Source organism: Lynx canadensis, chromosome A3 (genome assembly GCF_007474595.2).
Source record: "Lynx canadensis isolate LIC74 chromosome A3, mLynCan4.pri.v2, whole genome shotgun sequence".
Classification (NCBI taxonomy): Eukaryota; Metazoa; Chordata; class Mammalia; order Carnivora; family Felidae; genus Lynx; species Lynx canadensis.
The window spans coordinates 33,447,639-33,470,328 of record NC_044305.1 but is presented as its reverse complement, the minus strand read 5'-3'; the positions used below and the strand labels follow the sequence as shown (position 1 = coordinate 33,470,328).

General features: G+C 39.1%; 1 protein-coding gene across 1 annotated transcript in view; it reads left to right on the top strand.

Moving 5' to 3' along the window:
* The window catches only part of HAO1 (hydroxyacid oxidase 1), a 46,931-nt gene that overhangs the window by 22,292 nt on the left and 1,949 nt on the right, over positions 1-22,690 (top strand). Inside the window, exons 3-7 of the mRNA XM_030310078.1 lie at positions 1,507-1,762; positions 9,183-9,358; positions 15,344-15,435; positions 21,688-21,846; positions 21,958-22,027. Of these exons, the coding sequence (XP_030165938.1) occupies positions 1,507-1,762; positions 9,183-9,358; positions 15,344-15,435; positions 21,688-21,846; positions 21,958-22,027 (753 nt within the window). The remainder of the gene's footprint in view (positions 1-1,506; positions 1,763-9,182; positions 9,359-15,343; positions 15,436-21,687; positions 21,847-21,957; positions 22,028-22,690) is intronic.

Genomic DNA, 22,690 nt, shown 5'->3' with positions numbered 1-22,690 from the left:
GGCAGCATCAGCACCTTTGGGAACTGGTTGGAAAGGCAAATCCTAAGGCCCCATCTCAGACCTACTGAACTAGAAATTCTGGGGGAATGTTTGCACACTATGTTTTCACAAACACTGAAGGGAGATTTGAAAATGCACGGAAGCATTTTAGCTTCTCAAAGTCGTATCTTAAACAGCACATCACTTGATCTCAACATCACCCAAGGAGTGTCACTTGGACAACTACTTTTACTGCCATTTGATATATGTCAGGCACACAGATAAGTTGAATGACCCAGGGTCATATGATTAGTTTACATATGGTTAGAGACATATTGTCTCTTGCCATGTTTGGTATTTGGCATACAAACATTGTATCAGTTTCTCCTCCACTAAAGATGACCCCAATTCTACTGCCTTTTACCCTTTTTTCGGTGAAAAGCTTATCCCCCATGTTCTTCCCAGTTCTCTAAGACTATTGGTTAGGTGAATCTATCTAATTTATTACTTATTTTTCACTTTCACTGTGCTCGTTTCTTGATATCTTGCTCAAAAGGTTGTGAGGGAGCTGCTATGTACTTGGGATGTCTAGCATACATATTTTATAATATTAAAAAGTACAACATAAACGGGAGAATGCACCCTTAACAAAATGTTTTAAGATAAAAGTTAAAAAGTTAAAAATGAAGAAAAAAATTAAACTCTCCAACCTCTCATTAACAATTAGTTTGTTTAGGTTTATAAACCAATAATCACACTGGTACAAATGTGGAATTATATGTGTCATTTTGTAGACTTTTCAAAAATATATCTTGAAATTCTTTCTGTATCCACAAATAATATTATTCTTTTATAACTGTAATAGAAACAGAATATGTACATAGAAAGAGAGACAAAGGTAGGGGGATTTATTTGTGGACCCTGGCAAGTCTAAAACCTAAAGGGTAAGCTGTCAGGTTGGAGACCTAGAGAAGAGTTCATGTTGCAGTTTGGGTCTGAAGGCAGTCTGCTAACAGAATCCTCAGGGAAAGCCTTCAATTGATTGGATGATCCCTATTCACCTTATGGAGAGTAATCTACCTTACTTAAAATCTACCTATTTGAACGTTAGTCTCCTTAAAACATACCTTCACAGCAACAACCAGATGTATTTGAGCAAATTCTGGAAACCATCACTTAGCCAAGTTGACACACAAAATTAAACACCACAAACATATTGCCTTTAATGGGTGTGTACCTTTCATTTTATATATGTACTGCAGTGTATCCAATCCCCTAAGGTTGGAGATTCAGGTTGTTCTAAATTTTTTCATCCCTACCCATAGTACATCTTTGGCTATTTGACTCATTTTTCTCTTCAAGATCAATTCGGAGTGTAGAAAGGAAAGCATATTTCTAATTATTTAAAGAATTGACTTCTTATTGCCAAATTGCTCTTGTAGATGTTTCCACCACCTTGAGCCACAGCCTGAAGGCTTTGGAGTGAGGAAGAATGCTGGGCTTGCCTTTATCTTCTTTCTTCCTCAGCCTGCAGGTCACTGGGAACCGGGATGATGCTGAGTTCCTGGTCCACTTCCTCAATTGAAGAAGTGGCAGAGGCCAGTCCCGAGGCACTCCGCTGGCTGCAACTGTACATCTACAAGGACCGTGAGGTCACCAAGCAGCTAGTGCAGCGGGCAGAACAAAGGGGCTACAAGGCCATATTTCTGACAGTGGACACTCCTTACCTCGGGAACCGCTTTGACGATGTGCGTAATAGGTTCAAGCTGCCACCTCAACTCAGGTAACCATGGGTCTCTGATCACCTCGGCTCCTGAACTGATCTTCTAATTCTCTTCATTTTTGTCATGTACCAGCTCCAAAGGTTTTTTCCCATGTCTATTAAGATAAAAAGAAAGCTTTTTCCCATGTCTATTAAGACTAAATAGCTAAAAGAATGGAGACAAAAGAAACCACATGTTTGATTCCCTATCTCCTACTCTATTCAGCAATGTTCCTCTTTCATTGTGGTTCATCAATGGGTCAAGATTCATTCATCCATTCACTCACTCACTCATCTAGGCAAAACCAATTTATCTAGTAATATAAAATTAAACTGTGATGGTTTTATCAGGTCATTTAGCCTGTCTGTTAGCAAGGAATTGTCCTTTTCCCTGTAATATTTTAAGACTAGATTTATATTGTGTCAAAGCTAGGAACTCCTGGAGTTTATTGAGAAAGAACCCTCATCTCTTTAACCTGGAGGCCTTTTTTCCCCTTTGTTTTTTTCCTTACCCTAGTTCCTGCCAAAATCTGCTCTTAGGTTTTTCATATCTATATGTGACTGATAGCTTTTAGGGATAAAGCTATCTGAAAAGGAATCAAAATATTCATTTTAATGGAGGACATTTTGATGATGGGATTTCAAGGCATCCATCCATCAGAGTATATGAAAAGATAAAGGATTCCTTCCCAGGATCCTAGACCTCATTTTACAATGGGCCATTGCTTACTCTGTCTGTATATGAAGTGAACACTTCTAGAAGATCCAAATCCAAAAGATTCTTTTTTTTTTTTTTTATTTTTTTTCAACGTTTATTTATTTTTGGGACAGAGAGAGACAGAGCATGAACGGGGGAGGGGCAGAGAGAGAGGGAGACACAGAATCTGAAACAGGCTCCAGGCTCCGAGCCATCAGCCCAGAGCCTGACGCGGGGCTCGAACTCACGGACCGCGAGATCGTGACCTGGCTGAAGTCGGACGCTTAACCGACTGCGTCACCCAGGCGCCCCCAAATCCAAAAGATTCTAAATCAAATCAGCATTCCATATAAGGACAAGAAGATTGTTAAAAGGTAGGAATTCCATATATGGTATAGAGTAACATGTATCTCAACCACCACGTAAGTCCATGTATAGTCTTACCTGAGTGTCACAGAACTATTATGTAGCTCTGCTGTGTCTATATCTATTTGAGTATAAACTACCATGCATAAAATTTTGCCATCATTGAACGATATGTAAATTAACTGTGTGGTGCTATCTCTGTGTTACTTCTAGGCAGATTTAGGATATTGTCTGTGTATGTGGTACCTTCAATAACCCAATGACAGAAAGAGAAAGTACTCTCCTTGACAGAGCTGTCAATAAACCTGTTCCGTGTATCCCAGACACTGGGTTACCCAAACACTCTGTCTTTCTAAGAGAACAGAAACAAAAACAAAAGTCCTGACATATTCCCACTTCTTGCCAAATCCATCAGAAGTAGATGGCTTCAAATTTCCCTAATATGAAATCTGTATTCACCTTACTTCTCTATTTTGATTACCTTATTTATTAGACTTTCTAAAATAATTAGTTTCCCGCTATTCAGGCTTCTGACAGGAAACATTCTACGTTATTTTCCCTTTGGCCATTTGAAAGAGAATTTGGTATTCCTTTTTCTCCTCCCCTCACAACGACTTCTACTGACAACAACAATAATAAATAATACATTAGGGTGTTATACACCCTACTGTATACACTTGTTAATTAATTCTGGCTGATATCGCTTGCTTCTTCGGTGCCAGGGCCACTCTGTCAGGAGCAGGAGGGTTCATTTGCTTTCTCCCCCTTGTCCTTTGCTCCTGGGCTCCTGCCCAGATGACTAGAAGGACCAAGAGACAAAGGCCCTTTTCAGCTGTCCATGTGCTCAGGAGTGGCCACGACTCCCCAGCTTGTCACATCTCCCATCTGAAGATGATCAAATAATGAGCAACACATCCAGGTTACAGGGAACACAGGAAACACCCCACAGCCTGGTGCCCCGGTCCCCTGGAGTGCACACTGGCCTTGTTTGTTCTCCTGGGCTTCGGGGCAGGCCAGCGCTCTCTGGTCCGCTCCTCAGCAGCTCACATTCAGCAGTCGAAGGCAGAGTGCACTAATGGGAGGCCCAGGCTTCCGCCTGAGGCCACATACAACCAAAAAGCTCATCTGTTACAGCCTGATATGAAATCAGGTTTTTTTCCGCAACTGACCTGACTCATAGAAGGTGAAGCCGGGCTTTTCAGAAGTGAGGTTTGGCAGGCGGGGGAGGCAGGAAATCCAGAGAAGAATGAGTCTGTAAAGCAGTGGCTCCTTCCAGCCCTAGCTACTTCCTCTGCTGGGGAGGAGAGGGGGAAGGGTAAACAGGGTGGGGGAGGATCCCGACTCTTGGCATCTGAGACCAGCCAGAGTTCAGGAGTTTGGTAGTCTCTGCTTGGTCTATATGCAAAACACATGTATGTGTGTATTATGAATGGCATGGAGCTTCCTGAAACTGAGGGAGAATAAGGGGAAGTCTCATCTGCTCTTGGAAGAAACAAAGAATGGGGCCAGTTCACTAGATTGATTGCTCAGGCTTTGAGGCAGGGGCCTTTTCCTCTCTCTACCCCCTGGAGATGGTTCATTTACCCTGAGTAAAGATTTGGCTCTTTAGTGCAGCACCAAGGCAGTTGAAAGAAAAGAAAAGAAATTTCCAGCCATTGACTAAGATCAAGGTAAATCATGACACCTATTCTTTTGGTGATTTGATTATAGCCCTATAGCCCTAAAAGGACTTATTAATCACACCAGCCAGAAGATATCACAGGGAAGAAGATCAGATTGCCATTATCTTCCCATGTCTGTCATGATAAAAGTGGCCTGCAGGGCTTCCCAGGAGCAGGACCCCGTTATCTCTTTTCCCTTATCACCTGGCACCCTCACCTCCATTCACTCTTCCCAGCTGTACGGGCTTGCCTACTGTTCTTTCAACATGCCAGGCTTGCTGGTTGGTGCCTTACAGCCTCAGAAATGAGTCCTCTCTCCATCTTATATGTCTTTCCTCAAATCCATGCACAACTAACTTCCTCACTTCTTTTACACTTTGACATCAAGGATGGATCTACATGTCTTTCTAGTGGAAAACCCAAATAAAAACAAACAGTAGAAATCAGAATGGAGATACAGTACGTTTGGGAATCCTGGGTGGGGTTAAGGGGAGAGAAAGATTTGCAAAGGAGAACTTGATACAGGGCCAACAGCCTCTAAATTCTTTGGTTAGGAAAATATTCAAAATGTAACTGTGTTAAACAAAATAATAACCTCCCAAAGACATTCATGTCCTAATCCCTGGAACCTGTGAATATGTTAAGTTACATGGCAAAATGGATTTTGTGCTTATGATTAAGTTAAGGACCTTGAGATGGGAAGATTATCCTAGATTATTCCAGTAGGCTTAATGTAATTAAAAGTGTCCTTAGGGAAGCAGGAGTGTCAAAAGTCAGAGGAGATATGATGATAGAAGCAGAAATTGGAAGGGTATCATCAGAAGTCAGGGCATGTAGGTGTTTACAAGCTGGAAAAGGAAAGGAAAAGATTTTTCTCTAGGGCCTCTGGAAGGAAAACAGCCTTATCAACACCTTGAGTTTAGTCCAGTGAGATACATTTTGGACTTCTGACCTCCATAAATGTAGTATAATAAGTCTGTGTTATTTTAAAATCCTCATCTGTGTCATTTTAAAGGTTTGCAGTCATTTGCTATAGCGGCAACAGGAAACAAATACAATAACAATGCTCTGCTGATTTCCTCTACCAGGTACCTTCTCAGCGAGGCCAAGTCTGATTATGATATCTAAACTTTCAGTTAAACCTCTACCAGCTCACATCCCTCTTATTCTGCTTTACCTTTTTTTTTTTTAATTTTACATAGCTCTTATGTTCTAACATACTCCATAAATTACTTATCGATTATGTTTGTTGTTTGTTTTCTGTCTCCCCTTGCTAGAATGTCAACCCTATGTGGCCAGGTATTTTTGGTTGTCTTACCTACTGGTATCTCCTAAACATCTAAAACATATAGCAGGTGCTCAGTAAGTAATGTTGAATCCATCAATGAAAATGTACTAGATTACATGAGATTTACCCAATGAAACATGACTACTAAGACATTGAACAAGAATTTGAGCTCAAACTTAAAATCCATGCCCTGAACATTTCTTCTAACTGCCCAGAACAATGAGGAAGAAATTAGCAGGGTTATGTTCTCAATATAAATGTTTTCCTAACCAGCATTAAAAGCTAGTGGCCTATGCACAAATTTCTATATGTATTATGAATCTCTCTCCCTTTCATATTGTGTAGATATCATGGGCTCTACTGGTTATTGTTTTATATTTTGTTTCCCACCATGGAGACACAAAGCTTTGTCTTTAATGTCACACCATCAGTACTTACAGTAAATAATATTCTCAGGCATTCAAGGCACAATGAGTTTCTTACAAAGCCAGTTCTTTCCTTTGCTTTTGGGTCATTTAAACAGGGTGGGATTTGGAGAATTAAGTCCCAAGTAATTGTGTTATTACTTTGACGTTGCTCCTCTCCTTCCTTGAGAAATGGAACACTTTGGTTATCAGCAGCCACTTTAAGTGTTTCTTGTGTATATGTCATAATTCAAATAAAAATAGTATTCACGGAGGTTTCCTTCAGAAGCACTGGTAAAACACTCCATCGTGGGTCTCTGTCAAGATATCTGAAAACTTTTTCTTGGCTTCTGGCTTTGAACGTTTTAGAGTAACAACAAGGCTTCATTGTGCACTGAAATTTCTGTAAGGCAACATTCATTCAAGTGTTGATCTGCATTTCACCATCCAAGAATAACAACAGTTATTTATATAATTTTATCCATGTTTCTGTTTTTTCCTATCCATTTCACCCTTCCACCCCGCCTCTGCTGAAACACTGTAGCTTGTTTGGGATGGGGGTGGGGTGCTATGCAGAGTATATATACATACAGATGTTTTTCTTCTTTTCCCCCCTAGTCTTGCTGTGGAACAGACAGACCTAACCTTTTTCTTATTAACAATATTATTTAAAAGTTCGGAATTTAATATCACTTAATACCATTTCTAGGTAATATTCTGGAATAGGTCTTCATAATAAGGGTATGTTTATAGACCAAAAGCTTAGCTTAATTCAAATGAAGATGAGCACAGAATACCAAAGGCTGTGATAAAATGTACAACCCTAAATGCTTTGATAAAAAGAAATGCCTAGCTAGGTATTTCAGCTAAAATCCAAACCAAATCTCAACAAATAGATGGGCACCAGTAAGACTCTCATGAAGTTGAAATTTTCTATTATCCTTAATGGTCAACTGAGTCAATGGTCTATAGGACAAGCTGTTCAATCCTTATTGAGAAAATGTCGCCAATGGCTTGAATAGAGTTAGGTGGGATATGAATGTTCATGTCCTTATGAGAATGTATGCCACTCGAGCCACACAAGGAGCTATTTTAGCTGAAAGTATACTGAAAACATTAAGCCTAGTTTGTATTAAAAGAAGTCTTATGATTCTTTTGAAAAAATTAAAAATAGTGTGCCTATGTACTTTTAGGTTTATATAAAAATTGTTAGAGTCATCGCTCCAAAATCCTTTGTATGTTCAATGGCAGAACTAGCAGAAAGAAAGAAAATGTTATGACTAAGCCAGAGAATAATATACAGCTGTATTTTATCCAAATTGGAGATTGACTAGCAAGGTAATTTATAATGTGCAGAAAAACAAGGTGAATCCAGGTCACTGTCATCATTCAAAGATACCCTTTCGGAGAGATGAAGTTTGCAATTGGATTTGGGTCTGTTGGCAGCTAAGTCACAGGGGGTGATGCCAGTGTATATCCAGATGGTCATCTACCCAGTTAGTGATCAAAGGTACAGGCAGAAAAAACTTTGTCTCTGGTTTAGGGAACTGCCAAACTGTAGTCAGGATATCAGGATATTAAGCCAAGAGAAAAGACTTCAGGTATAGAATGAGCCAGTAGCAGAGTCTTACAAGTATGTCAGAGAAATCCTGGTCTAAATTGGTTCAATAAAATTAGACACAGGGAGAGGCAGCAACTCAGTGAGGTTGTGTGTCAATTTGGGTTCCCCTAGGAGGAGACTGTGAGCCAGTGATTTAAATGCAAATAGTTTCTTTGGAAGATGAAGTGAATACTGAGTGGGGAAGTGGTGTCAAGGAAAGGAGGCAATGAACAAAGGGCCTGTTACCAAGACAACTCCAACTGCAGGCAACTGAAGCTCAATCCTGATTGGAAATTCTGGGATATGTAGAACCTATCTCAGGTTTAGCCTGCTTAGGGGTGAAGGAGCTGGGGTATTTATATGCCAACATTCCTGACACTTCAGATCTCCTGTGTGTGTGGTTACTAGGGCTTCAGGAGCAGGAGAAAGTCACATGTATTAGATTCTCCAGAGAAGCAAAATCAGTAGGACGGACACACACACACACACACACACACACACACACACACATTATGAGGGATCCACTCACATTATTATGGAGTCTGAAAAGTCCCACAATCTGCTGTCTATGAGCTGGAGGCTCACAGACTGGTATACTTCCAGTCCAAACCAGAAGACCTGAGAACCAGGGGAGCCAATGGTGTAAGTCCCAATGTGAATCTAAAGGCCCAAGAATCAGGGGATGATAGTGTAAGTTCTGGTCCAAATCTGAAGGCTTGACAACCAGATGTTTCAATGTCCAAGGGTAGGAGATGATGGATGTTCCAGCTCAAGCACAGAGAACACATTTGTCCTTCTTCCACTTTTTTGTTGTATTCAGGACCTGAACAGATTGGATGATGCCCACCCACATCGATGAGATGAGAGTTATCATCTTTGCTCAGTCTACTGATTTAAGTGCTAATCTCACCCAGAAACATCCACACAGACACACCCAGAAATAACATTTTACCAGCTATCTAGGTATCCTTTAGCCCAATCAAATTGGCACATAAATTAGTGGTTGTACCACAGGCAAAGAAATGAAGATCTTGGTAATTGGAAAGCTCATGCCCTGCCAGGATTGTCTGAAAGATTGGTAAGTTTGAGTCAGTAGGCAGACAGCCTCGGAGGAAACAACTAAATGGAGGAGGAAAAGGCAAGAGCTGAGAACCCACATGCTGGGAAACACTTCCCACCACTCCCTGTGTCCACCATCACCACCAACAACATAATAGGAGGGCAGGAGAAAGAGTCTATAATGTTTGTCACACTTAGTCTGGAATCTTACCTCAAAACATGGGAAATATGCATGCAAGCAACCTATAGATGGTTGAAGAACATCTAATTGATTTGAAAGGCTGACATTTCATTTTTCATTGAATGAGTCTTTGTAAAATTATCTCTAACTCTGGGAAATTCTCATTTTATGTATCTTTATTTCAGAATGAAAAATTTTGAAACCAATGATTTAGCATTTTCTCCAAAGGAAAATTTTGGAGACAACAGTGGACTTGCTACATACGTATCTAAAGCAATAGACCCATCCATCAGCTGGGAGGATATTAAATGGCTGAGGGGGCTGACATCACTGCCAATCGTTGCAAAAGGCATTTTGAGAGGTTTGTGTTTTTCTCATACTGTTCTCATGATTCTTTGTAGATATGATCATGATATTTTTAAGAGAAAATAACCAGGAAAAATTAATGTGGATACCTAAGGAGACATTCCATCTCTCAATTCTCCATATTGATGTTTGTGAGTAAATATTTCCTCATTCTTAGGTAATACACTGAAGACCTTGTCTCTCATGAAGTAAGAAGTTAACCTTTTTTAAAGTGTTGGGTTTCTGTTGCCTTATCTTGGAGCCATCACTAAATCATGGAGCTTGACAAGGTCTAGGCAAAACGTCTTGAGTTCATTGTTTTGGCTAAAAGCTACAACAAGCTGCTTCTAGACCAAGAAGAAACCCAAGGATGATATTATGACAGCCAGACCTCTTTCAAGAGCCTTTTCTATTTTTCTCTGTTCCTTGCAAGTACCAATGACTAGGACTGATTTTTGAGTGTGGTGAATCCCACATGAAGAATGGTTGACTACAACATTAAAATCCTCAAATATCAAGCCATGATTATTAAGAAAACTGACTGCTTCTCCAGTATCCACATGTATTCAAATCCCACAGGGAAGTACCAATGACTTGGATAATTTGGAGTATAAGTATAAATGTATTCTCCCACAGAAATGTTTTCCTGCCTTTGAAAACATTTTTTTTAGTTAATTATATAGAAAACTGCCAAAACCTTATTATTTAAATGTGAATGTTTAAGTAAGTGGCTCTGAGATGAGATATTCTATTAACTTATCTCAGGGTCAACAACAACTTCTTTTTTTTTTTTTTCAACAACTTCTAATCAAAACATTTTCATCAGATTTACTTGAATATGTGAGTCACATGGCCCCTATTTATAAAGCTGTAGACCTGCCCTTGGCTTTATTTAATCTTAAGTGTGCAGAAATAAAGTTAATAAAAGTAAAAGAATGGGTCCAGAAAAGCTTTTAAATAGTGGAAATACATTTGAATCCAGACCTATCTTCATTTGTGCTTTTCAAAGATATTGTTACATTCTTTCCTGTTGATCATTGTACTAGTTCAAAATTTCTGTGGATTCCACTTCAAAGAATACTTCCTAGTGTTATAGACATCTTTAAACAACAGTTTCACTTACTTAACTGGCATAGGTGTTGTCATCCATGATTGTTAGCACTACTTCCTATACCTACATTCAACTGTAGGTACTATAGAATATTAACCCAAAGGTTCTGCCCCATTCATTCATGCATCTATTCAGTTACTCACTCACGAAGGCATTCATTTTGTAAATATGCATCATGATTATTGTGTGCTGAAGTTAAAAATGATAGTAATTTGAGGTATTTGGCCAAGAGGAGAGCCCATTCTTGTAGGAGACAGACATAAAAACAAGAATTTGGGGGCAATAAGATGTTACAAGTGCTGAGATAGAAATCTATGCGGTATTAGGGTGGGGTTTCAAATAGGGCATGGACACTTATAAAAGCAGGTTAGGGAGTTTCATTTTAGGATGACAGATAATGTTTGAGTTTTGCCACAATATCAAAAGACTCAGACTGAAATAATAGCAAAATAAAGCAGTTCTGAGTAACAATTTATAAAACATATTTGAGAACCACTGAGATTCTTAATCAGGGAAGCAACCTCATCAGATTAGTATCTTAGAAAAATCCAGCATTGTTTCATGGACCTGATGGATGGAGGTGGCAAAATTGTGGTGAGGGGGACACTTAAGAAACTTGTTGCCTGGGCAAGAGATGATTGTGGCTGACCTCAGGAAACTGAGAAGGTGGAATTGAATTAGAAAATTAATGTAGTTCCAAGTATTTAATTCATTCTCATCACAAGTGTGGCCCAGGGCAAAGGGCTTAAAACACAAAGAAGAATGAAGTCTTAGTATAGTCCCATATTTGTCTAATAGAGAACATATATAAGAATGAGGTTATTTACATTTTAAACAAGCTTTTCAATATAGGATTCCCAATATATATCATTTTCTCCAACTCTGTCCTCTAGGATATGATGTGTGTCTATTTAATTAGACTTTACTATCATGTGTTATGTTGAAAAATACTCTGGCTTCTAGAACTTCCTTCTGTGGTCATCTTACCTAGGACCACCACCCTCACCGTCACTTCTCTTTTATTCTCATCCATGTGAATCATATCATTTCTTTCCACATATTTCATGATGTTTTACACATAGTAGATAGCCCAAATATTTATTGGCTAAAATCCTCAGTGAAAACTATGAGTCTATATAATTAGAGAGACCTCAAAAAGGAAGAGAAAGAGAGATGGAGCATTTGGCATTTGAAAGGAAATAGCTTATTTACAAATGTACAGTTTACATTGTCTAGTTTCTCTGTGACTATTTGTTTCATTTATTTAACAAACAAGAATTGTCTCCATGACAACAACTGCATCAAGTAGTGCAAAAGCTCAATCTTGATGGGGGCGGGTGAAGGGGGCAGTTCTGGGAAATCCAATTCTGTTTCACAGATCTTCTTCCAGAAGTCACATGGATAGACTGAGCATCACCCATCCTCTTTCGTTTTCTTTTGATGAAAAAGGTATAGATGATGTTTGCGGGAGCATGAATTCACATATGCTGGAAAGATCTCAGTGAAAATTCCCCCCCTTACCACCATTTTAAGAATTGCATCTTAATGAACGCAAATTGAAGTGCAAGATGTAATCTCTTGCTGTGGTTAAACTCTGCCCTTGGAAAACTTCAACACAAACTCTAAACATGTATTTGAGACAGGATTTGGTCTTCACCAAAACTCATGCTAATAAACAAATGGCTTTATGAGCAAAGGCATAATGCTTTTCAGAGTAGTTTTAAAATTAAAAAAAAATTAAACTCTTCTGTGATATTTCCATAGTGGCTTTTTTGTTTCTCAAAACTGTAACTAGCTCTTTTCCTATACACATTTTTTTACAACACTCTCAAAGCTATTCAGAGTTTCTAGATTGTGCTCAAAACTGCTGCCATGCAACTAGGATTCAGTTACTAAATTCCTATGAGATAGCAGAGTCCTGAGTCAAAAACTCCATGGGCTTGAGGGTAAATCTTGAGTACTTAATTAAATATAAAAATAATATATCAAGAAGATAGCAAACAGTGCTATTCCCCATTGACTATTGCATTTGTCAATCAATTAATGTATTAACTGGCAAATTAACATACGTGGAATGCCATAGCAGTAAACGTTAAGGATTAATGAAAATACCAAAAATTCATGAACTTTTTGCAAAGCCAGAACATTTTCACCCTCCTATTAAGGCAACATTGTTTTTCTCTCTGGATTAAAATAAAATGTGAAACTTTGGACAAGGCTTCATAAGCAGTTAATGAAAGGGGTTCATATCTGGTCATAAATTATTCTTACTTTGCTTCTCCAGATACTCAGGATCTTATCTTCTGAGTAAACCATTCTATCATTTCCCCCTACATTCCCAGCACTGCCTAGAAGAACCTGGAAAACCACTTGAAATGATAGGAGATAACAAACTGTTACTTAAGCAGTGCTTACTTCAAATGAAAGGCTCTTTATAATCATAATCCTGACCAGGATGAAAATTTATTGTCATAAACAAAACTCAATCAGACTTGCCAAAGGCATCCAGCAAACGAATTTTCCTCCACTTACTCATCTGAGTTTATACTTCCTGCACCATCAGATGAAATTAATAGTAACAGTTAATATTTATCTGAGTGCTCAACATGTGTCAGGCACTTTCTAAACACTCATTCAACTACTTTAATTCACAAGCCAATCTTATGTGAATTACTATCCCTATTTTATGACTTAGGAACGCTGATGCACAGAGAGGTTAAGAAGCTTGCCACTTATGTAGCAGGCAAGTAGCAGATCCAAATTCAAATTCAGGTGGTCTAACTACTAACCCTAAGAAGTTAATCATTTTTTTTTCATATTGTATAGGATTGGTTTACTGATAATATTCAGTTTCTGAGAACATAGTTTGTAACTACATGTATTTTGATTTTTTTTTTTTTTTACTTTTGATGTTTGGTATGCACACAATTGGATAACCAAAGCAAACCTCCCCAATTCCACATACACTTTACATTGTATTAAGGCCATATTTTTAAAGAACCATTTACCCAAACAGAGTTTAAATGATAATATATTGGGTTTCTGGTTCCAAATAATGGACTGAGTAGATATGTACCCTCTCATCAAACCCATTAAGCCACTGAAAATAAAGTAGAGACATACAAAACTGCATAAGTCTTATGACAGCAGAGGAATGAAAGATAAGGGACACACACAACAGAGAAACTTCAAGAGATTTATGAGAGACACAAAATGTAAGGGAACGTGTTTATAGGAGGAAATGCAAAGAAAACTCCCCCTCATGATAGGCCCAGAGGAAGCCCTGGAGGAGACAGGAGATTCTGTAATGATTGTCTGAGAGGCACCCAGGGTCTAGTCTGCAAGTGTGACAGAGATGGAAGATGAGAAGTGGAGAAGAAAGCCAGGAGATTCATGAGAGTTCTGCTTGTGAAGCTCTTACAGAAGCCAGCCATCCTGTCCTCCCTCATCGCTTGTGCAACAATGGGCCACTTGATGTGGTAGCTCCATCCTTTCTAAAGAAATGGATGAATGGCTGGAACAGCCTATGGGTGGAAAACATTGACAATATGACATGATGCTGTTCTCGGCTCTGACACTTAAGGAGCTCACAGTCCAGTAGCCCCTAGTTAACAGTCAAGTTGCGCTGTGCGTTCACATGACGTGTTCATTGTTATGAGTGGAGATTGGGTGGGCAAGTAAGTTCTCTGATCTTTTCTTATAAGGGCACCAATACCCTCATGAAAGCCCCACTCTCATGAACTCATCTAACTTTAATCACTTTCCAAAAGCACCATCTCTAGATACTATCACGCTGGAGATTAAGGTTTCAACATACAGACTTTGGAGGGATTCCAACATTCAGTCCATGAACCATGAGTTTAACATTTTCATGCACATGTAGTTTTAGAAGAGAAATAATACTAGCATCATTTAGTTAAATGGATATACTTAAAAACTAGCACTCAATAAAACACAGGTTCGAAAATGATGGTTTAGCATACAGTTTAAAAAAGGTCAGAATTACAGATTCTCTTATGAATCTTTTTTCATTATTCTTGGTCAGGTCTGCCCTTGATCTCCATTGCTGGATTTATGAATGTATACAATGTTTGGTATCCGTTTGGTTACATTTCCTAAATATGCTTTTCACTACAATCTTAGGCCAACTATTTCTGAGTGTTAAATTTGAGTATCAGTGTCATTTGCCTGATTCTGTTAGCAAATGTGTTTTTATTGTGAGCATGCTGAAAACAATAGTTTGAAATATAAAATATAAAAAGTGTGCTGGGAATTGATTTGAGAGAATGTTAATCTATTTTAAAACTATATTTTCAGAAGTTGATATATTTTGAAGCATGATTAGAGACATAGCATATAATTTTAATTTTTGTACATTTTCATATACTTCAGTGGGTGAAATACATTTAATTATAGAACAATACAACTTAAGATAATTATTGAAGACATAACTTTGTATTAAAGAATGTTTTTGGAGTATATTTGTTCCTTTCCTGTTACACTTAAGATGCTTTCCACTGATGTACTCTTTTATGCTATGCAAATTGCAAAGGGGTAATTCTGCTAAACACTAAATGGTATTATCTCATTAATAATAATAAAAATGCTTAGTAGGAGTACTTCCTTGTGAGACTAAATAAATTTTAACTGCATATCAATTTGCTATCTACTGAAAATTTTATGCCATCATTAAACTGTTGTCAATGTTAACACTTTGGTCAAGGAAACTATCATTACTATTCTAGACCTAACCCTTGGTGTATTCCTATGCTAAAGATTCTGAGCAAGGTATGAGGTCAGCCTCCCTTTGACTGGGACCTTTCAATTTCTAAACCCATGTCTTCTGTTAAATTGCCTTTTCATATACAATGGCTGTCTTTCTCTTTCTAGGTGATGATGCCAGGGAGGCAGTTAAACATGGTTTGGATGGGATCTTGGTGTCGAATCACGGGGCTCGACAACTTGATGGGGTGCCAGCCACCGTGAGTTTCAGCAAATGCTGAGATTTCCCTTTGGAGTTTTCAGTTCTATCACAGTTTGGGGTATCTCTGTATTTACCTCTACCCTGTGTATTGTGTGTGTGTGAATACTCAAGGTAAAATATGTGTGAATATATGAGATCTTTGATTTTAAGTGTAGTGGCATAGAACTACCTAAATTTGATCATTAATTAGTCCAATACAGTTATTTGTAAACTTTTAAAAGTCATCATTAAAAAATAAGTCATTTGTGGGCAGGGATTATCCTTGTATTCATAGGTACACTGAGAGATAAAATGTAAATTAGAGTATAAGAGAAAGGGTTATGTCTTGAGAGTTAAGAGGAGCTAACAGATCCATTGTAATTATAAAAGACTTGGGTGGAGTTTGAGATCACTGGTATAAGAGGTCAGGAGGAAGGAAAGACTGAAATTTCCTGTGACTGTGGGAGTTGAACAGCTACAGAGAGAGGTTGGGTGGGTGGGGAAAGGAATAGAAATTCTACAGCCCAGGTGAGAGGAGGTCAGCTGCAAATGGGCTACTTTGCTTGAGCTGTGCATGACCTTGGCTGCATATTAAAATCACCTGGGGAACTTCAAAGACTCCTGATGCACAAGCTGCATAATACATCAATTTATCAGAATATCTGGGGACAGGGGGGCATAGACACCAGTATTTTTTAAAGCTACCCACGAGATTCCAGTATGCATCTATGATTTTTTTAATACACTGTACAAACTGTGCCAGGCAAATCGGAATCCAGAATGTAGACATAAAGTAAACCAGGGAGCCTGGGGTGGTTCAGTTGTTAAGCATCTGACTTTGGCTCAGGTCATGATCTCACGGATTCCTGAGTTTGAACCCCACTTCAGAAGAAAACGAACCTTGTTTGGGTGAACGTGGGCCCCGCTTTGGGTGAGCCCCACTTCTCTCTCTCCCTCTATCTCTCTCTGTCCCTCATGGAATTCTCTCTCCCTCTTTCTCTGCCCATTACTCACTTGTGCCCTCTTTCTCAAATAAATAAATAAATAAATAAATAAATAAATAAATAAAGTAAACCAAATTGGCTTGAAAGCTGTGGGACTGAGTTAAAACTGTGAAGGAGAGCAGTTAGCCCCAAGAGGGCCAAAAGCATTTGACCCCTGTTATCAGAATCACTCAGTCATGGTTATTATATGGATGGCTTTAATTAGGATGACCAGTGAATTTACTCAAACAACTGGAAGTACAGCAGGAGAAATAATTTAGTTAAGTAGTAATGGATTACTCTTCACTGAACTATCAGGTAGATTTAGATAAGTCCATAGACTAGTTGTGTGGGTCTTGGGACAGACTAAATGATGACAGGGGAATACTGGATGTCGTCCATGTTTGTACTCCATTTTTCCAAAAGCATCAATGGTAGGAATGAACTCATCTTTGCACACTGTAGGATCACAGAGTCAAGAATCAAATCACAAAACTGGAAGTTTTCAGTCCTTTCTAATTCAGCTTTACTTATAGAGACCAGTCTTCTTAAATGTTGCCTGCAGGGAAAGGGAGGTGGAGAATGAAGACCCCCTCTGGGCAGGCAGGAGAAGCTGGTCACAGCTCAAGGCTCTTTTGCAGATTTATGCCTCTCTTGTGTATGAAGACATAGACTTAGTGTGCAGGCCAAATTAAGTTTGTTTTCTAAAAATAAAATCTAAATCTACTGAAATCAAATCTAACTAGATTTTAAGGGGAAAATATCTAAATGGTGTGGTTTATTTCCCTCTGGCTGAGGGGATATGGAAACTTATCTAAAAGGGCTTTTTGAGCTGTGGTCTCTGAGACTTTAAAAAAAAACAATGACACTCCCCTTCACATGCTGTGTGCAAGAGAGGAGATGCTTGCTTGACTTTTGCCTCATACTTTAGAGCAAATTTAAGGCCCGTGGTGGTGAGAGAAATGTGAGATTAGATTCAGCTTACACTGAAGATGTTTTTCCCTCAGTGTGTAGGTTTTGAGATGAAGAGCAAATAGTTACAAATTAAGTTTAGGCCAATGTCCTTACACTCAAGGTAATAATGTGGCCAACATCACTCTTGAAGAGGGGCACCTGGCTGGCTCAGTTGATAGACAATGTGACTCTTGATCTTGCAGTCATTAATTCAAGCCATACATTGGCTGTAGAGCTCACTCAAAAAAAAAAAAAAAAAAAAAAAAAAGAAAAGAAAAAAAAAGATTGCTCTTCCTCTTGAAGTAATTAGAGATCAAAATGACAGCATCAAATCAATTTTCAAAACCCATTGTACTGGAATATCTCAAACTGGGGTCCAAGAACAATTCTCTGGAGTCTTTGAATTCTAGAAGCATTTTTTTCAATTTTTCATTTTTGTTTTGATGCTAACTGGACCTAAACTACCTTAAGCTTAAAAATATTCTTGGGTCGCCTATGTGGCTCAGTTGCTTGAGAGTCCAACACTTGATTTCAGCTCAGGTCTTGATCTCACAGCTGGGAGATCTAGCCCTGAGTTGGGCTCCGCATACATACATATATATATATATATATATATATATATATATATATATATATATGACACTCTTTTCTTGTGAAAATGTTCATCTACAAAAAATTTTCATAAAATAATATTTGGGTTGTTAAGTCAAGTGTTTCCAAAATTGAGTCCTTGAGCACGTTCTATGAGATCCAAGATATTTTTTTTTTTTTAAAGAGATCCATGTAATTCTATCTTTGAGATACGCTGATGTATCAGTTAGCCTTTGCTGTGTAACAAACCACTTGGAAAGTTACTGGCCAAAATTCAATAGCTGTTCCTTCATGTCACAATTTTGTGAGTTGGAAATTTAGGCTGAGATTGGCTAGGAGGTTTTTCTGGTCTCGGCTGGGCTCACTCATATGCACGTGGTCAGCTGCTGGGTTGACTAGGACAGGCTGGGGTGGGGTGGCCTCAGTAGGGACAGCTCTGCATTGTCTCACATTAGGTAGGTTGGTTCTCACAAGATGGCAGGTTTCCTAGAGGGTAATTGCAGACATGTAAGGCCTCTTCAGACTGAAGCTTAGAATAGGCACATGGTAGCTTCTCTCTATTCTATTCTCTCTACATTCCATCGGTAAAAGTAGGTCACAAGGGTAATTCAGATGCAAGGGATGGGAAAATAGACTCTCCTATCCCCATCACCACCCCCCCCCCCATGATGGGAGGAGTAGAAATGTCACATTGCAAGGAAATGAAGTTAGGGAGGAAAATCATTGCAGAATGCAGGCATTCTTGCTATAGTAAATAGTTAAGCCTATAGGAACCAGTGATTTCCTAAACACGCTTAGTAGAAACCCCACCCAGGGCTTCCTGGTATGATGTATGATGAGTGGAGTGGGGTAAAGGGTCACAGGAATATTTCCAGACAGTAATGTGAACTCTGGCTCTTTTGTTTTTAACTAAATCAGCTCTGATTTTATATGCTTTGTCTGTGTTCAATTGCTTTGGTTTGAGACCTTTAAAGGGTTCCATGCCCCAAATGTCAGCCATCAGGAGTATATTGATGGATGCTGTGGGAAGATAGAAAGGTGAGAGCTCCCTGTGAGTAGAAGTTTTGTGGGACAGGGAACATCCTGGAAAAGTGTGACGTCGGCAAGAATGGGAAAAAGTTTCATTGCGAGTCACAACCCTGTGGGATTCTTTTTGGCTCCCTTAGACCGTCTGCATATTGGTTTGAATAAAGCTGGTCCTCAATAAAGTGTTTAGTAAGCCAGTGAATGGATGGATGAGTTAGCAAGTATATTGGGATTTTACCACATTTTCCCTTAGATTAATCCCACCAGAGGTGAGCCCACAATTAGTTGTCTAAAGAACCACTAAGGAAAGAAAAGCCAAAATGAATGGTCTCTGAGATGTGTAATAAGCTGAAAAAAGGAAACATAACAGTCATAAAATAGTGGATTTGTCTACTGTATTTATTTATTTAATCCCCTCTGATCAGAATTATTCTCTGAAATATATACCCAGCAGAACTGTAGCTACTGAAAGAAAAAAGGGGGAAGACAGAAAAACTCAGCAGTGGATAGAACATCCTTGTCCACAGACACACAAAACACCAATCTGGGTTCCGTTATACAGCCCAGAATTCACATTTTAAGTATCCTTATTAGTTTCCTTTTAGGCCAGGTTGGGCATTGGAAGTAACGTAAACAGACTTGATTTGCGTGACTTTGAAAATGTGTATTGAACCCAAGCTAGCTAATATTTTTCTTTGGTTTTGGTTTCAAATGGGGAAATACACTTAATTATAGCTTGCATCATCTCTTGGAAATTGTAGCATTTATATGTTGATGTAACTTGCCTGACTGTAAAAGGAGGACTAGGTATAGGTAAAGGGGCATATGTAAATGGATCCAAAGCATGTTTGGCAAGGCAGAAAAGCCAAAAGGAAAAGGGGAAAATCACATTACCTGCCAAACACTTAGGGGCTGCATGCCAAAAGTTGCCTTCACTTCCTCCAAATGTGTAGCCGGGTTTGGTCTTCAGCCCTTTACATAAAACTCTATTTAAGTTTAGCCTCTAAAATTTCGGGGGAAACTGGGAAAGACTTTGAGTTATTTCAGTACAATTATGTCTAGGAAAACTGCACTCGAACACATGGTAGCTTCTTCAGCATACATTTTAGATGTGGATTGGGCTTAATTTTATACTTAAATATTTTGGAATAAATGTGGGTTATTTCTACAGATTTTGGCCTACAGGTCACCTTGTGAATTGTTTGCATTCTCAAGTGCAAAGATTTACATAAAAATAGACAACTGTATCAGCTATTAGCTACTAATTATATTGGCTATTAGCCAACTGTATTAGCTATTACCACATAATACTATGAGACAACAGATTCCAGACTCAGCGACTTAAATCTGCAGTCATTTATTCCCATGAAACTTTGTGTCAACTGGAAGGGGGCGGGGGCAGGCTGCTGATCTGGACTTGGTACTGGTTAGGTGGCTGTGCTCCAAATTTCATGTCCAGCTGGGCTTAGCTGGGCTAGCTTTGCTTCCTGAATTCCTGAATATCTATTCTGGGGCCCCAGGAAAGGGAAAGCATTGCCCAGGAGGTTCTCCTCTCATGGCAAGTGGCACATGTGCCAGAGAAAGTTGAAATGTATGAGGTCGTTTAAGGTCTATGTCCAGGAATGGCACTCTGCCACCTCTGCTCACATGTTATTGGCCAAAGTAAGTTGCAAGGCCAAGGCCAATGTCAAGGAGCAGGCAAGTGCACTCTGTTTCCTTTAGAAGGAAACACTGCAAAGTTACCTTGGAAATGGAGTGGTTTCAGAGTGATGTGAAGGATCAGGAACAATATTGCCATCTACCAGACCAACCTCTATGAGTCTCTTGTGTTCTTTGGTGCTGATATAAGTCCATCATCAATTGCCAATCCAGATGAGGACCTTCAAGGTGCATGTGGTCTTGGTCCTTTTAAAGCAAAGAAGGGCACTGGGTGGCTCAGTTGGTTAAGCGTCCGACTTCGGCTCAGGTCATGATCTCACGGTTCATGAGTTCGAGCCCCATGTTGGGCTCTGTGCTGACAGCTCGGAGCCTGGAGCCTGCTTGGGATTCTGTCTCCCTCTCTCTGTGCACCTCCCCCACTTGCACTCTATCTCTCTTTCTCTCTCAAAGATATATAAGCATTAGAAAATAATAATAAAATAAATTAATAAACAAACAAAAAATAAAGCAAGAAAACTATTTTCATGGAGATTTCCCTAATAGATGGCTAGATGCAAAATATATTGGATGAGGAAATCAGAGACTAGGTTTTTCATTAGTAGCCCTGCTTGCATTTTTATGTACCACTGCTTCCACGGACAATTAAGTATTAATTTTAACAATTGTTTTTCAACAGGTAAATAATATACAGAATAATTTACATGAGCAAGATATTTCATTTGTTTTTATACATTTTATAAAGCATAGCTATAAAAGGTCATTACATGTATTAAAATTATGCTTATATTTTATTAAATCATGGTCTTTAAATTTGAAAAAAAATTGAAAAAAGTTCAATTTTGAAATAAAAATAAGCCACTCAACTGAAAATTTAGTTGGTTTTTACTTACTAACATTTGCACCCTACTCTTTCAGGAGGGAAAAATTTTAGTGTTGATTCCAAACCTGCTTAGCTTCTTTAACGCTAAATCCTGTCAGATGGTCAATGGCTGTGGAGACTGAGTTCGGTAACAATTTAACATGCATACCGTCACATTATTGACCACTTCTCCCTACAGATTGATGCCTTGCCAGAAATCGTGGAGGCTGTGGAAGGGAAGGTGGAAGTCTTCCTGGATGGGGGTGTTCGGAAAGGCACCGATGTCCTGAAAGCTCTAGCCCTGGGAGCCAAGGCTGTGTTTGTGGGGAGGCCAATCATTTGGGGCTTGGCGTCCCAGGTAATTGGAGGATGAAGAAATAAATATATAAAACAGAACTACAGTGACATAAATGCATGAATTAAGTCAGACTGACTTACCCCAAAGATCTGTATCTTTTTACTTGCTTAGGGAGAGAAAGGTGTTCAAGACATCCTTGAGATCCTAAAGGAAGAATTCCGATTGGCCATGGCTCTGAGTGGTAAGACTGGCCATTCTCCTTTTCAACTTTCTTTTCTTCTTATGGGCTTTAGGCCAGGCTCCTTGGTGGACAGAAGTAAACTTGAGGGGGAAGAAGATGGACTCATTTGGGCTGTAATTAAATTTGAAGTTGGCTCCATGTTTACATCTCTAGTGCGGAATCCTCTGAACAGAGGAAGTGCTCAGTGTACACAGCCAGCAACAGTCGCTAAGCCTCTATCTTTGACAGTCTCACCAGGGATATGTTGGCGAGTGTGAGTACCTGAAGGGTGAAGCCTACACTATACTCTTCCTTATCTCATAACACGTGAACAAAAAATCTAACTGGCTAGTCAACACCTTCACTGGGATGTCTAAGTGGCATCTCAAACTCTACCCGTCCCAAATGAAACCACAAACTTTTCCTACTGAAACTACTCCACCTGCAGACTCTCCGATCTCAGTTTATGTTAATACCATTGTTTCAAAAACCTTGAGTTATTTTTGACTCCTCATTTCCCTCACACCCTCACATCCACAGGACCTCTATCTGCAAAATGTTGTCAGAATCTAACCTCACTCGCTATTACAACAGTTGCTCTGTGTTTCTTTCTAATCAGTCCCTCTCTCCCCTTGATATTGCAGGTCTGTCTGTCTGTCTGTCCTTGCCTACCTCACCCTCCCA